The sequence below is a fragment of the Rhamphochromis longiceps genome, linkage group LG7 (assembly GCF_057381845.1).
Source record: "Rhamphochromis longiceps isolate RC_006_pf linkage group LG7, R_longiceps_female_GT1.1, whole genome shotgun sequence".
NCBI lineage: Eukaryota > Metazoa > Chordata > Actinopteri > Cichliformes > Cichlidae > Rhamphochromis > Rhamphochromis longiceps.
This window is the reverse complement of record NC_140563.1, coordinates 69,176,186-69,191,981: the sequence shown is the minus strand read 5'-3', so window position 1 is coordinate 69,191,981 and position 15,796 is coordinate 69,176,186. Positions and strand designations below refer to the sequence as shown.

At 44.9% G+C, this 15,796-nt stretch overlaps 1 protein-coding gene across 1 annotated transcript in view; it reads left to right on the top strand.

The window, feature by feature from the left end:
- Positions 1-9,609, top strand: part of immp2l (inner mitochondrial membrane peptidase subunit 2) — a 208,065-nt gene extending 198,456 nt beyond the window's left edge. The window contains exon 6 of the mRNA XM_085415037.1: positions 9,122-9,609. Within this exon, the coding sequence (XP_085271163.1) occupies positions 9,122-9,244 (123 nt within the window). The 3' untranslated portion in view covers positions 9,245-9,609. The remainder of the gene's footprint in view (positions 1-9,121) is intronic.
- The last annotated feature ends 6,187 nt before the right edge of the window (positions 9,610-15,796 follow it).

The following is a 15,796-nucleotide window of genomic DNA, read 5'->3' as shown; positions in this document are numbered from 1 at the left end:
GCCGTGTGTCCCACAGCTGAAGCTCGGACCAAACCGGGTCATCAACAGGACAAAGATCCCAGCACAGCAGCAGGTCTGCAACAGAACGACCGAAGAAGAGAAGAACGGAGCTGCTGCAGAGCTCAGAGAGCTGTGCATGAACGAATGCTGCAAACCTCAATGAGGCGAAAAAGAATATGAAGAAGAGTGGACCAAAACTCCTCCACAGTGATGTGAGAGACTGACGAAGCCACAGAGAAAATCCTCCCTGCAGGTTATTGCTGCTACAAGCTGTTGAATCAGGGGTGGACTCAGTCTTTCCCTCGACTGTCACATGAAAACTTTCTTTTACATATAATCGTCTAACACTGTCACTGCACGGACAAATACAAGAGCGAAAGGTGTGAGGCTGTGGTATCTTACAGATATTTGTAGCTTCACGTTATTCTGCAGCTTGTGATGCTTCTGCTCGTTTGCTGGGGTGAAACTGGAGCTTCTGCCAGACCCAGAGTCCAAAGCTGTGGCCGTTTTTTTCTTTCTTCAGCACGTTTGAAGAAATCTGCTGACGTCAGAGTCAACAACAACATCAACCTGTGTTTATTTCATCCACACCTGTCACCATTTTCACAGCTATTTGTCTGTCACTGCTTAATGGCACAGAAGGATGACATCCAGTCGTTGCTCCAGACTAGCTCTGGCCTGTTCCAGCCTGGAGACGTTTCTCTGCTGCTCAGAAAGGTGGTGTGAGCGCAGTGGTCTTTGTCAGTAGATGTTTCATTGCAGAGTTGAAGAGCACACGTCAGCTTCTGCCCCTCGTGACAGACGTCACCGGCGTTCTCGTCCCTAAAATCACATTACCCTTTCATTGCTGCCAAATGGCCAAAGCCACAGCAGCAGAAGCCTCAGCTGTGTTGTATCATGAAACACAATGTGCTGACAGTTTCATATTATTACCAAATATTCATACCACAGGAAATAGACTCGAACAGCTAAATCAATTGACTATATTCAGGATGTATCCTCTCCAATGAGGAGGTCTCATTTGAATAAAATGTTCTTTTTAAAGTCAGCCTGGCAGTCCTCGCTGCCACCCACCTCACAGTCTTTCAGTGCAGCAGATGATGCAGTCAGCCTTCGGGTCGATCAGAAATAGTCCAAAACAAAACAGAGAAAAACACCCACAACCTCTATATACACTATATGGTCCGAGTGCAGCGCTGTATGGAGCTTTTTCCTCCACATTCTTTTGTTGCTAAGTTAAAAATGTTCTTTCTTTGTTTGGTTTTCAGAACTTTGTAAAATGTGAAACCGAGGAGATTTTCATGCATATGCAACACGAGTCAGGCTTTCATGTCAGTCGATCTCACGCTGTGGGAAGTATGGCCTATTAAAGCGTTTATAGGTGCAATAAATAAGATTTCTACTGAGCCCAAAGCATGAAACGGCCGCAATTCATCTGCAGAGAGTTGATGGGGGGGTGTTGATCAATACAGTGAGTCAGCCAGATGCTGAGGTTTCTTCCTCTCAGAGCTGAAAAGCCAATCCTGATGTGGACACAAACAGAGAAAGTAATGAGCCGAGAGAGCGCCGAGAAGAAAAGACTACGGGACTAAGTGATGCAGCGTGGAATTCGGTGCATGACCGCTGAACGGCAAAAGGAAGCCACTGACCAACGATCCGGAAAAATACAAAGAAAACAAAGGCGCAACAGAGACAAAGAACCTGAGAGATGTTCGACTAACAAGCAAGGAAATTAAAAATAAGGCTAATGAAGACCCCAAAGGAGGACCCGATGGACAAAATCAGGAAAACAGCAAACCGTAGAGGCAACGGAGGAAGGTAGGAAAGTACGAAGCACAAAAGCTGTTAATTATTAGGGCGGTCGCCTTTAAAAGGTGAAACCAAAACAGAGAAATCCAAGAAAATAGAATCAAAACAAGTGAAGCGAAAAATTATGGATGAATTACAAAAGTCTAAACTATACCAATAACTTTAATGGTTTCTTTAATGGTTACCATTAAAGAAACCCTGAGCATCCATCACGCAGGCCACCTGTAAAGTTTTTTATTCTCATCGTTCAGGAACCGTTTGAGTCTCTCGCCCAGCGTTGTTGTTCAGTCACGGTAATGTGACGTGTACCTGGAAACACCTGGGCGGAGCTCATTATTCTGTTCAGCACCTGATGAATGCTTGTTGCTACCATCGTCCATCAAAGCTCCTCTTCTGTTTTCAAAACCATTGAAATCTGTCTGCAACACTAGCAGAGTCGTAGTCATTGAAAAATGGGCTCATTAAAAACAGTAGTGTTAACCCGTCCACTTTCTGCCCACATAAAACATTTGAGGAGCAGCATTCAAGGCAGAAATCTCCAGATGTCTCCCCGGGAGGGGTCACTCAGGTGTTCCCAACTCTGCAAAGAAGCCTCCTCCCAAACCATTCAGGAGGAATCAGGTTCAGTAAACCACCTCCGCTGTGCAGGGTTCGGAGTGACAGAGCCCAGCAACCCGACTCTGGTCGTCTAACCCAGCGGTCCCCAACCCCCGGGCCTCGGACCCGTGAGTCGTTTGGTACCGGGCCACGAGAGTTGAGGCTCAGGTGTGAAATGTATGGTTTTCAGGGGTTTTATCGGTTTTCAGCGTTACTTTGTTATTGTTTTTATCGTTATTATGTTGTATTTATCCGCGACACCTTAAAAGCCGGTCCATGAAAATATTGTCGGGCATAAACCGGTCCGTGGTGCAAAAAAGGTTGGAGACCGCTGGTCTAACCACAGCTAGTGGTCATGGGACAGCAGAGGGCAGCAAAAAACCATCTAAAGCATGAAACTGCTAAAAAATAAAAACATATCCTGAAAGGAAAAACCTCCAAGAAACAAAAGAAGGAAGAATTTCTATATAAATGCATTTTAATTAATTCTCAATTTTCCTGTTCTGAAAAACCTGAAATTAGGCACGTTCACTTTCTCCTACATGCTTGTCTTTGTCAATCGTCGCCTTAAAAATCTCAGTGTAAGAAAAGAAGGAAGAAACGTGTTATAAAGAATCCAAGAAATGAAGCTAATCCAATAATCAACAAAAAAAACCCAAATATCCAAATAAGCCAAAAACAGAGCATCGAAAGAAAGAAAGCATCAATAAAGCAAAGGAAGGAACAACTACGTGTCACCTTGGCAGCCATGTTTTAACCATGTTTGGCGTAAAGAAGCCAGCGTGGATACTTTTCCTGATTTTTGTCACCAGTTGAAGGAATCTTCAAACCCAAATCGTGGAGCGAAGGTGCAAAACAAACGTTTTTGTTTGAAGTTTCCAACCTCGTGTTTCTGAGATTAAAAGAAAGATGAATCTGTGCTGACCTGGAGGTTCTCTGCCTCCACAGCTTTCAGGTGTGTAATTTAGTAATTCCTCACTGTCTCACCTTAGCAGATAACAGCTCAGTGTCATCTGCAGCCGGATGAATATTAATCAGCTGTTTCATTACCACATGTTATTAAACTGGAGCTTGACCCGCAGCTGTTGTGAGGTGGAGGTTTCTTTTCCTTCCTGTTACTCAGACTGTAGCGTTGAATTTGCTGCGTCAAATCAAACGTTGCTTTCTTTCTCTGAAACCAACTCCTCATAATACCTCCAGCCCGAGCGCGAGCTCTCTAAAGGTTATTCTGGAGATGGAGATGAATGCCGCATATGTATATATGGTTTTAAATATAGAGGCTGGCTTTGAGAGATAACAGGAATCATTAAAAGCTTATGACATTTGCTGGTGTGTGTGCGTTCGCCCTTATGCAAAGCAGATCTAATTGATGCGGCGAGGACGATGCTGGACAGCAGTGAGTGGACGGATCTTCAGCTGTCAGCGCGCCGGTTTTAATTATCTCTGCCGTTGATGTCTGCAAGTCTCTGCACCTCAAGCTGAATGTCAACCTGTGAAAACCTAAATAAGAAGCACGTCACTTCAAAAATCAGAAAAAATCAGTTTTTGCTCATTTCAGACTGCCAAGGCAACCAGTGACTCAAAAAGAGGAAAACCAACCCACGGCGTCGTGTTAATTCAGGCTGCTTGGATACGTATCTTTAATATATTCAACAAAATCGAAGCAGAGGATTGGTGCCTTTCACAAACAGTCCCTGCAGGTTCTGGATGTCAGCATCTGATGTGTTCGATTCAAAGAAGGCTTCAGTTTTTTTACATTCAGCATAACTGAGCTGTGGTTGTGACTAAGCCCAACCAAAGACTACATTTAAACAAGTTCAAACATCTTTTGCTGTTGGAGTTTGCAAGTACAATCAAAGCGGTCACCCAGAAACACCCTCAACCTCTGGGTGACCGAATTTAATGGCGAGGCGACGGTACTGGTGGAGGCGACCTTTCTCCAAACCACCGTGGTCGGTTGGAGCGCCGTCACTCTCAGGTTGGTGAAGGTTTGCAGATTTACCAACGTGTTGCAGTAAATCTGAGTCAGAGTGTCGACATCATCTGTGACACGCTGACTCGGCTGGTTGTATTCTGGTTATATTCCTTAGAAAAGGAAGATTGCAGAGCAGCTTTACCATTTTGCACTTTCTCTGTATGTAGACGGCAACATATTTGCAGTTGTTGCCATTTTATCCCCGTCAGCACAATCAGATTCAATGAGATGATGATTGCATGCATTTGCAACATAAAGTAGACTGGCTCTGATGGGGCACTTTGAAAATGGCAACTTACTGTGGTTGCAGATCTGGTATCCATCTCTGAAGCAAGCATTGGCTGCTGAGGCCTCCAGCTCCGTGATGTGACTGGAGAATAAACAATGAGAAAACTATTTTTGGATGACAGGTCTTGACACGTGTACTAGAGGAGGGTTTTTGAGCAAAGAAAGGCAGCTGGAGCCGTGTTTTACTTATTTCTGTTCACATTTCATTGCCCAATAATCTTTTCATTTTGAATTCTTCAGATTTTGTGGTTTTATAAGACTCATGCTGTCACGAACTGCACTTTCCCCCCAACGTCAGTCAAAGACGGTGGAGCATTACAGAGAGAAAGCCATCGATTGTAGAACTGAAAAGCCTGAACTGTGCTCAGTTCACTTTGTTCCCTTTAATAACAGATGGTCTGCTGGACCTGCTAAAGCAGGTTATAAAGGGAGCCCTGAATCACCTGTTATGACAGGTTGACCTGCTCCATGGCTGCCACAAACATCCTCAGACACCCTGCTATGCAAAACTGACTACTCGACTGCTAACCCTGACCGCACGCGCTCCATCCTGCAGGGCTCCACCCACGTCTGCAGGTCACTGCCCTCTGTGCTGTCCTGCTGCTAGGACAAACAGGAAGGCAGCCACCTCCGTATATGAGGCTACTCACCCTCTAAACTGCAGTCTGCTCCGCCCACCTGTTCCTCTGTCACCCCCAAACCTCCTGCTCCACCACAGCTGCTTCAGTCAGCGATGCTCAAAGAGATTTCCATGACAGGCTCACTTTAGGACACCTGTGGTGCCTGAGGACAGGATGGCTCTCGCTCTCTGAATCGGCTCTCTGTTGTCAATCAATCCATCAATCAGTCTTTATTTATGAAGCACTTTTCACACAGAAATGTAGCACAAAGTGCTTTACATGGTTAAAAGCAGCCCACCCCACCCTCCAATTCACTCCCCACACTCTCTTCAATTCAATTCAATTCAATTTTATTTATATAGCGCCAAATCACAACAAAAGTCGCCTCAAGGCGCTTCATAGATACAGAGAAAAACCCAACAGTCATATGACCCCCTATGAGCAGCACTTTGGCGACAGTGGGAAGGAAAAACTCCCTTTTAACAGGAAGAAACCTCCGGCAGAACCAGGCTCAGGGAGGGGCGGGGCCATCTGCTGTGATTGGTTGGGGTGAGAGAAGGAAGACAGGATAAAGACATGCTGTGGAAGAGAGACAGAGGTTAATAACAGATATGATTCAATGCAGAGAGGTCTGTTAACACATAGTGAGTGAGAAAGGTGACTGGAAAGGAAAAACTCAATGCATCATGGGAATCCCCGGCAGCCTACGTCTATTGCAGCATAACTAAGGGAGGATTCAGGGTCACCTGGTCCAGCCCTAACTATATGCTTTAGCAAAAAGGAAAGTTTGAAGCCTAATCTTGAAAGTAGAGATAGTGTCTGTCTCCTGAATCCAAACTGGAAGCTGGTTCCACAGAAGAGGGGCCTGAAAACTGAAGGCTCTGCCTCCCATTCTACTTTTAAATACTCTAGGAACAACAAGTAGGCCTGCAGAGCGAGAGCGGAGCGCTCTAATAGGGTGATATGGTACTACAAGGTCATTAAGATAAGATGGGGCCTGATTATTTAAGACCTTGTATGTGAGGAGCAGGATTTTGAATTCAATTCTGGATTTAACAGGAAGCCAAAACAGGAGAAATCTGCTCTCTCTTTCTAGTCCCTGTCAGGACTCTTGCTGCAGCATTTTGGATTAGCTGAAGGCTTTTCAGGGAGTTTTTTGGACATCCTGATAATAATGAATTACAGTCGTCCAGCCTGGAAGTAATAAATGCATGAACTAGTTTTTCAGCGTCACTCTGAGACAGGATATTTCTAACTTTAGAGATGTTGCGCAAATGGAAGAAAGCAGTCTTACATATTTGTTTAATATGTGCGTTGAAGGACATGTCCTGGTCTTAACATAAGCGGTCATGGATACATGACCGCCCTCTGGTCTTCGTCAGCACACGAGCTGCCGAGTTTTGCAAAAGTTGTAAAGGTGAAATATTCTTCTTAGGAAGACCAGAGAGCAGGGCAGTAATCAATGCGACTGGTAATAAAAGCATGCATCAGCATCTCCGTGTTGGCCCGAGAGAGAATAGGGCGGACTCTGGCTATATTCTTTAGATGATAAAATCCAATTTTGGTCACATGTTTAATATGTGGGATAAAACCAAGCTCAGAGTCAAAAATAACACCCAGGTTTTTCACTTGTAGCGAAGGACATAGTGAAAATGCCTCTAATTTAGACAAGAGTTTCTCTCTCTGAGCCTCGGGACCGACGATTAAAACTTCAGTTTTGTCCTGGTTAAGCTGTAAAAAGTTTTCTGCCATCCAAGATCTTATATCTAGAATACAGTTAAAAAGAGCATCCATTGGTCTGGTGTCATCAGGAGACACAGAGATGTACAGCTGCGTGTCATCAGCGTAACTGTGGAAGTTCACTCCATGCCTCCTGATGACACCGCCGAGAGGGAGCATACACAAATTAAAAAGTACAGGGCCTAGAACCGACCCTTGAGGCACACCACATGTCATTTTATGGATCTTAGAGGAGCATCAGAATCAGAATCAGAAAGGGTTTTATTGCCAAATGTTGGGCAGGTTTACAACATTAGGAAATTGCTGCGGTGCTTCAGTGCAAACATACTGTCATAAATTGCGCTTAAATAGACATGAAAAAATAAAAGTAAGAATAAGAATTAAAAGTGCTACGTAGAAAGATATATACATGAGTGCAGGTGGTGATCAGTGCCAAAACATGGAATGATGCAGTGAACACAGCGTAGGGTCACGTGTTAGTGGTGGGAACAGTCGTACGTTTATTGTTCATGTGTCCAACAGCATGTATCCATACTCACCATAAAAGTTCTGTCTGAGAGACAGGAAGTGAACCAGTTGTGTACAGCACCAGAGAGGCCCACCATGTGTTTTAGTCTGTTTAAAAGAACAGCGTGGTCTACTGTATCAAAGGCTGCGCTTAGATCCAGTAGCACCAGGACTGAGAGCTGTTGGGAGTCCCAGTTACATCTAAGATCATTTAAAACCTTTAGGAGAGCCGTCTCTGTGCTGTGGTTCACCCTAAATCCAGACTGGAATATCTCCAGGATCTGTCTATCATTGAGAAAATCAGTAATCTGAGTAAAAACAAGTTTTTCTAAGACTTTACTTAAAAATGGTGAGTTGGATACAGGTCTGTAGTTATTAAAATCATTACAATCCAAACTGCTCTTCTTCAGAAGGGGCCTCACCACCGCCGTTTTAAAGGCAGCAGGGAAGACACCCAACTGAAGAGAGCAATTCATCATGTATAAAAGCTCAGCCTCAAAAAATCCATAAAGTGTTTTAAAGAGTGAAGAAGGGATTGGATCTAAAAGACATGTGGTGGGTCTCACTGTGGAGAAAACCTTCTGAAGGTTCTCAGCATTAACCAGGACAAAGCTGTCCAGTGTCTCCTCAGGTACAATCGAGCCCTCAGATGTGTTTAAAATCATATGGCGATTAGATAAAATATCAGATCTGATGGCGCTGATCTTTCCCCTGAAGTGGTCTGCAAACTGCTCACAGAGCGAGTCTGTGGGGTTCTTTGGGAGCTTTTAAAATCAGGGTTAAATAAATGATCTATGGTGGAAAAGAGGACCTTGGGATTATTTTTGTTATTACTGATTATTTTGGCGAAGTGTGAATTTCTTGACTTCCTTAATGTATTATTGTACATTTTAAGTTTTTGATTTTGATGCTTAATTACATTTTTATTTTTCCTCCACCTCCTTTCTGCTGCCCTGCAATCTCTTTGAGTGTTTTGACTTCTTCGTTTCTCCAGGGTGATGCATGTTTTACGTTAATCTTGTTGGTGGTGAGTGGAGCAACGGAGTCAAGGCTTTTCTTCAGTTTGCTGATAAAATGATTAAAAATAAAATCGCAGGGGGGCATTCGTCTAAAGCCCTGGTAAAATTTGCAGCCACTTCAGAGGTTAGATAGCGCCTCCTCACAGTTCGCACCGAGGTCTCCCGCTGAATAAAACCGGTGATGTTAATAAACACACAGTAGTGGTCAGAGACAGCCAAGTCAACAACAGAGGACACGCTGTGGACAGCCCATGGGTGATGACCAGGTCCAGAGTGTGTCCTCTGTTGTGAGTCGGCTGCGTGACGTGCAGGTAAAATCCAAACAGTGAAGAACGTTTAAGAATTCTTTTGCTGCAGGGTCAGAAGGATTATCTATGTGCAGGTTAAAGTGATTTTGAGTGTGTGTTTGTTAAAACTTCTGTCTTTAGGTGGTCTGTAAAGTGTGACAGATAAAACTGGAGGGCTGCTAAAAACAATAGCAGGGAATTCGAAAGTGGTAAAACGATCAAATAAAATTTGTTTAATTTGACCATTTGTTAAAAGTTGTGATGCTGTTTTTTTCCCAGGTGTCTGTGGGGCTGCTTCACGGTCGGGCCTCTCACATCATCTGGCCACCAAACCGCTGGCAGCGAATCACAGCATCGCTCCCTGCAAACCGAGGACCGCTGGACACCGAGGAAGAGGACTGACCACGCCCACAGAGTTTCTGTATTTTTCTTAAAATGTCAAATTCACAGCAAGAGCCGCTCGCTGTGACCGTGTGAGTCAGATTACTGCATGGCTTTTATATAAACCGTGCTCATTGTACACTCAGGTGGTGTTTTGTTCGTTTCACTGCAGACTTTTGTTTTTAAATATTTCTTTCTTGAACGCTGAAAAGACGACAAACTGAAGTCCTGTCCCCGAACTTCACATTTTACATGAAAAATTAAAGCTTTTGTCTGTAAACCACCAAGAATTTTAAGTTAAGTTTGTGGTATTTTATCAACTAAGCTAATAATCACTGGCAAAGTGATGTGATGGGCAATTAAACTCATTTGTAATTTCCACCCTATCCTGGTGTTGAATGTTTGAATCTGCTCATTTCCAGCTGCATATTTTTATTTTTTATGATTTTTTTAAATGTTTTCTCCTCTGCCCTTAAAGCTTCTGACCATATTAGGGATTTCCCCTCTCTGTGACGGCAGTCTCATGTCTTTATTCACATTTTAACCTCATCTTTAGCCTGCGAAGGCTTTGAGCTTGTGGGAAATTATTCTGAATCCTTAAACCAGAAATATGAATTTTCTTAATCTAAAACATTTTTGTAGCAGGTCACAAAGTGCGGGACTTTGACCTTGGTCAAGGCTAAGATTAAAACTTTGAGGTTTCGGTGTTCGTCTCAGTGAACAGCTTCAATATTTAACACCCCAATTTTTAGCTCTTATGTCATCTGTACTTCAACAGGGAGCCCCTGCGTCTCTGCTGGGATCTCCTCCCGAGTGGGTGTGACCAGAAAACCCAGGAGGCACGCCTCTCTCTTCACTATGATGGCCCAGTATAACGCCCACACCAGTCAGCCTGTTTCTCTCCCACTCTGCTTCCCATCACTCGTGATTCAGCGTCTCTTTAGCTCCATAAATAATTCTGAATTAAAGCACCTCTTCGATTGTTCGGAGGTTCTTTCTTTTTGGCTCCGTAAACAAACAGCAGATGTGTAAGAATCGTTCAGAGGTGGAAACAAGCACACAGCTCTCTGCGTTTGTCCCTCATTAACTTCGAACTTCCATTGTCCACTTTAAATTTTTTATATTTTCCAGCGTAGGAGGCGGATGTGTGTTGCTACAGAATTCCAACTACAATTTTAGAGGTTTTAGTCTCATTTCTGTGTTTGAGAACTGAGAAGTCAAATTAAAGACGTGTTTCTGATCCATCTTCATCCGCTTTGTCCGGGGTCGGGTCGCGGGGGCAGCAGCCTAAGCAAAGAGGCCCAGACCTCCCTCTCCCCAGCCACCTCCTCCAACTTATCCGGGGGAATACCAAGGCGTTCCCAGGCCAGCCGAGAGATATAATCTCTCCAGCGTGTCCTGGGTCTGCCCCGGGGCCTCCTCCCGGTGGGACATGCCTGGAACACCTCACCCAGGGGGCATCCTTGTCAGATGCCCGAACCACCTCAGCTGGCTCCTTTCGATGTGGAGCAGCAGCGGCTCTACTCTGAGCCCCTCCCGGATGGCCGAACTTCTCACCCTATCTCTAAGGGAGAGGCCAGCCACCCTTCGGAGGAAGCTCATTTCTGCCGCTTGTATCCGCCATCTCGTTCTTTCGGTCACTACCCACAGCTCGTGGCCATAGGTGAGGGTAGGGACGTAGATCGACCGGTAAATTGAGAGCTTCGCTTTTACACTCAGCTCCCTCTTCACCACGACGGACCGGTGCAACGTCCGCATTACTGCAGCTGCAGCCTCAATCCGTCTGTCGATCTCCGGCTCCCTTCTCCCATCACTCGCGAACAAGACCCCGAGATACTTGAACTCCTCCACTTGGGGCAGGAACTCATCCCCGACCCGGAGTGGGCACTCCACCCTTTTCCGGCTGAGAACCATGGCCTCAGATTTGGAGGCCTGAGATGTTTCAGATCATCAAAGTAATTTGACTATTAGACAAAGATAACGAGAGTAAATACAAACACAAATCCAAACCCACCTGGACCTTCTTGTTAAAAATGAATTAACTCTCGTTAACCACATTTTATTGAGCTTCCGAAAAGACCTGATCACTGTCACACCTGCTGGATGATAAATCCCTTAAACAGAAGCTGCTTGATAAAGTGAAGCAGACTGAAAGGTCTCAACCAGCAGCACGTCAGCATCACGCTGCGATCTAAAGAAACAAGTGACATCATCAGCCTGAGCCAGCCTCTGTGAACCACAGCGAGCGCCGTTATCCACACATGGAGGAAACCCGGAACGGTGCTGAACCTTCACAGGAGCACGTCGACTCAGCCAGGAGGTCACAGAAGAACCCAGAGCAGCATCTACAGACCTGCAGGCCTCGCTCGGCTCAGTTAAGGTCAGAGGTCATGGTTCAACAACAAGAAAGAGACGGGGCAAAAATGGCGTCCATGGGAAAGTTTAAGGAGAAAACCACTGCTGACCACGGCTCGTGTCACATCTGCCAGAAAACATCTGGATGATCCCTGAGAAGGTTTGAGTCCCGTCACATCAAAATAACAGCGTTTCATAAAGAGAACATCACAGCAGCGGTGGCGTGATGGTCTGGGCTGCTGTAACTGAGGGAACCATGAATATGCCAGAAAAGCCTGAAGGAGGATGTCTGCACCTGAAGCTCAAGAGCAACAGATGATTATGTTTGTAAAAATAACTCCCAGATCAGAGGCTGTGGCGTCGACTGCCTGCTGACGGCGATCTAACGTCCGTGCTGCAGTCAAACACACTATTTTCCATACATCGCTCAGAACCGCTCATGTCCTCAGGTCCTGGTGGTATTCCTCTTTAAGGATGTTGTCACAGCAGAGCTTCCCTCATCTGACCTCCGAGGTGCTCCTGATGATAACTGAGCGAATTCAATTATTTTGCAGTGCGATGGGAGCGAGCTGTGTCTGGGTCATTATCTAAAAATCTGTTTTCACTTTGCTGTTGTTTGTGTCGCTGCTGCTGTCGGCTGTAAGCAGAGGGCTGCTGACACTTCACAGACGCTCTCCCCTTTTATTAATTGCTCTTGGAGGAGAAATGAGCCTTTAGCCTTCCACATCAAGCGGGGTGTGTGAAGTCTTAATTAGAGGGGAAAAGCACATGTGACAAAACATGTGCAGCCAGCTGACCTCTGCAGCAGCTGAAACGCTCCGTCTTTAAAGATGTGCGTCGCTGATTTGCATAAATCAGACCGAGGGAACACTTGTGGTGCATTCAGCCAAACTGAGCTCCCAGATGTAGCTGCTGATTGTGCGACGCTTGCAGCTGTGTCACAGTGTAAGGGGACCCCGGAAGGATAAGTGGGGCTAAATGCAGATGTACCCGAGCCTCCCGCTGAGGCTCACATGTGCATGATTAATTCACCTAAATGTTCTGTGCATCTGTGCATCAGCTTCATCTGATGATTTAGTTGATAATATATTTGATGTTCATGAAAGACGGCTGCAGACGGCATCTCTGACTGACTGATATCCTCTCTGGGTAGTAAAGCCCGTGTTTGCACATTTCCCGGTACTTTGCATCCTGCATTTACCTTATTTACAGAGAGCTGAAAAGACTCATCAGTCTGTCTCTGTGTGTGTGCTCGCCTCTAAGCCTCTGTGCTGTTTCCGTGCCAACAAACACCATCGGGTGCAGCTGCTAGGATACCGGTGTCGCCGTGGTGAGATATGGCCTTGTTTAGACATTCGGGATTACTGCACTAACAGAAGGGATGCCACATGCCAGCCCGTCCTTCCTCCGTGAGTTAACAGATGCACCGAATCCTTCTGCAAACGTGTTCTTTACACAGTTTTCTGAATTTGCAGGTTCTGTGGTGTGCAGTCTCAAACCTGCTGCAGGTGCCAAACACATTAACGAGCTCACATCCTCAAGACTGCTGAGAAAAACTCAGCCATGAATACAGAACAATGATCTTCATTTAAGACTTCAGGTGACGTTTCGCCTGATACCTCTACATCTAAGAGTTTGGCCTTTGAGCATGAGACCTGTAATGGGGTCTCGTACAAAGACTGTAGGACTGGTTCTCCCAGTAACACCCAGCATGTGTAGAATTCATCGTTTATATAGAGGCAGAACAAAACAAGACGCAGGAGAAAAATAAGCAAAATGACAGGATTTTCTGTGAAAATATGTTTAATTTCTCCTACTTTACGCACAAATATTCACAGATTTACAGGGTAACCTCGGGCAGAACTGCTGAACGTTTGGTCTGAACACAGCGTTAACGTTTACAAGGTGACAGGCTTAGAAACACAACCAAACTGTGGGGTTGGATGTGAGGATGTTTGAGACGCTCGTCCGTTCGAATGGCGGACTCCTGTACTCACTTTTCGAGAGCACAGGTGAGTTTACAGGCATGAAGTGCACTACAGGTCTTCATGCCTCTGTACTCTTCACAGTCAGAGCTGCACATGGTGCTTTTCCTCTCAACTCCCTCAGCGAAGTGGAATGGAAAGGACTCCAAACCCATTTCCATCAGCACCGACGGGGACGGCAAACGTCATGTGTTGCGTTCACGCGTCTGGATTTTATACACGTCAAATTTCTTGTCGTAACTGTTGGAGAATTCAGTATTTGATGTGTGGAAAGAGGCTTAACAAGCTGTAAATGTTTTAAGTTAAAGCACCGAGACTTTCAAGTACTATGTCTAGTCCGGTGCACAAGCTGCAGACTTACTGCAAATGCAGCATTCATTTATGCACAGCTGGTCCAAGGTCTCAGGCAGGTTGAGGTCTGGACTCTGCACCGTTGCAGCAGCTCGATTCTTCTTCAGTCGTTCTGCTGCAGATCTGCTGCTGTGCTTGGATCATTGTCCTGTTGATGGTCTGAGCTGTAGCTGTGGTCCACTCAGATCATCATCCCTCCTGTGTTTGGTTTTCAGTAAAACGTCGTGTTGGGCAGTATGGACAAACATCTCCACTTCAGTTTTGGTCTTCAAAGAGTTTATTAAGAAATAAAGCTTCACTTTCCAAAGCCGGAGTGTTGAGATCCGTTTATGTTTGTGACTTAGCATTAGATTGTAAATTCAAAACAATAAGCAGCTGCAAACCGCTTTGCAACCCACCTCTGCACCATCTCACCCACACCACTAAAAATAAATTACTACAGATGAAAATCTTTTATCTTGCAGTGGTGAAATTATTCCTACCACACACAGGTATCAGTGAAAAACTTCATCTACAGTTTATTTTCCTTCCATTTATGGTCAAAAAGGAGGCGGGTCAAATTAAAAAACCAAATGTTGCCATGAATTTGTCTCTTTGTGTCTGTTCTGTGCCAAATTTTCAGTTTTTTATGCGAGAAATGATCCAAAAAGAAGTGTAACAGATCCAGATGATGGAGTCAAAGTGTCGGTCTGACATTTATCCTCAGGACTTTCACCTCATTGTGTTTGTGTAATTGTAATCTTTTCTCCGTTTCCCTCAAATCTGTATTAAACTGACAGCCTCGCTGATTTCTGGCTGATCGGGAGTCCAATCCTCTGGGGAGAGATTTCTTGTATTTTGTGGTTTTATAAAATCCAACAGTTTTTCCTGTTCCTGGTTTTTGTGGCTCCCTAATGAATTAATGGTGCAGCTGTATATAAACACCCCATGGCTCATTTGACTCGGCTCTTACTCCTCTCTCACCGGTGTGAATGCTGTTATGCTAATCGTAACAGCACACAGGCTCATTCCTGCACTTTGGGCCTTAAGCTCACCTCCTGAACGGCAGCAGGGGTGAGCAGCAGCAACAACTCGCCGTTTGTTGAAATCTGAGTCAGCCTGATGATGTTAAAGGCTCAGGCAGGGGGCATAAAAATCCCAGCTCGGCTCTGACGCATGTTGAAAATGTTCTAGAGCAAACGGCTGTAAGATCTGGTTGATGTTTAAAATCTGTCGGTGGTTCAAATTACAAAGAAGCGCTTTGCTGAAATGCCTCCATTTCACCTGCTGTCACCTCGTTTTAGGAGATGTGCAACACACAGTGTGAACATTTCAGGATTTTCTAAAAACTAACCAGGTTCAAACAAATTCAGCTTCATTGCCCCCCATGGCGATCAGCCACAACATTAGAAACACCTGCAGGTGAAGTGAAATCGTTGGTTTTCTCTTCAGAATGACATCTGTCACGGTGTGTGATGGAAATACCTTTTTAATCTTTGTATATGGTTTCATTCATAAAGTGCTGAATTACAGCAACTGACACCTCAGGGTGATTTTTGCTGCACGTAAACACCCTCCAGGAGAGCCAACTATCAGACCAGCACTCGACAGCAATGGGAAGGAAGAAATTCCTTTTAACAGGAAGAAGTCTGCTGCAGCATAACTGAGGGAGGATTCAGGGTCACCTGGTCCAGCACTAAGTATATGCTTTAGCAAAGAGGAAAGTTTGAAGCCTAAAGTAGAGACGGTGTCTGCCTCCTGAATCCAAACCGGGGTCCTGAAAGCCGAAGAAACTTGGATCCACATTTAAGTCAGCAAAGAGAGAGTAAATTCCTCTGTTAAGATAATATGGTATTATATTTTTATAGATTTTAAATTCTGCATTTAACAGGAAGCCAATACA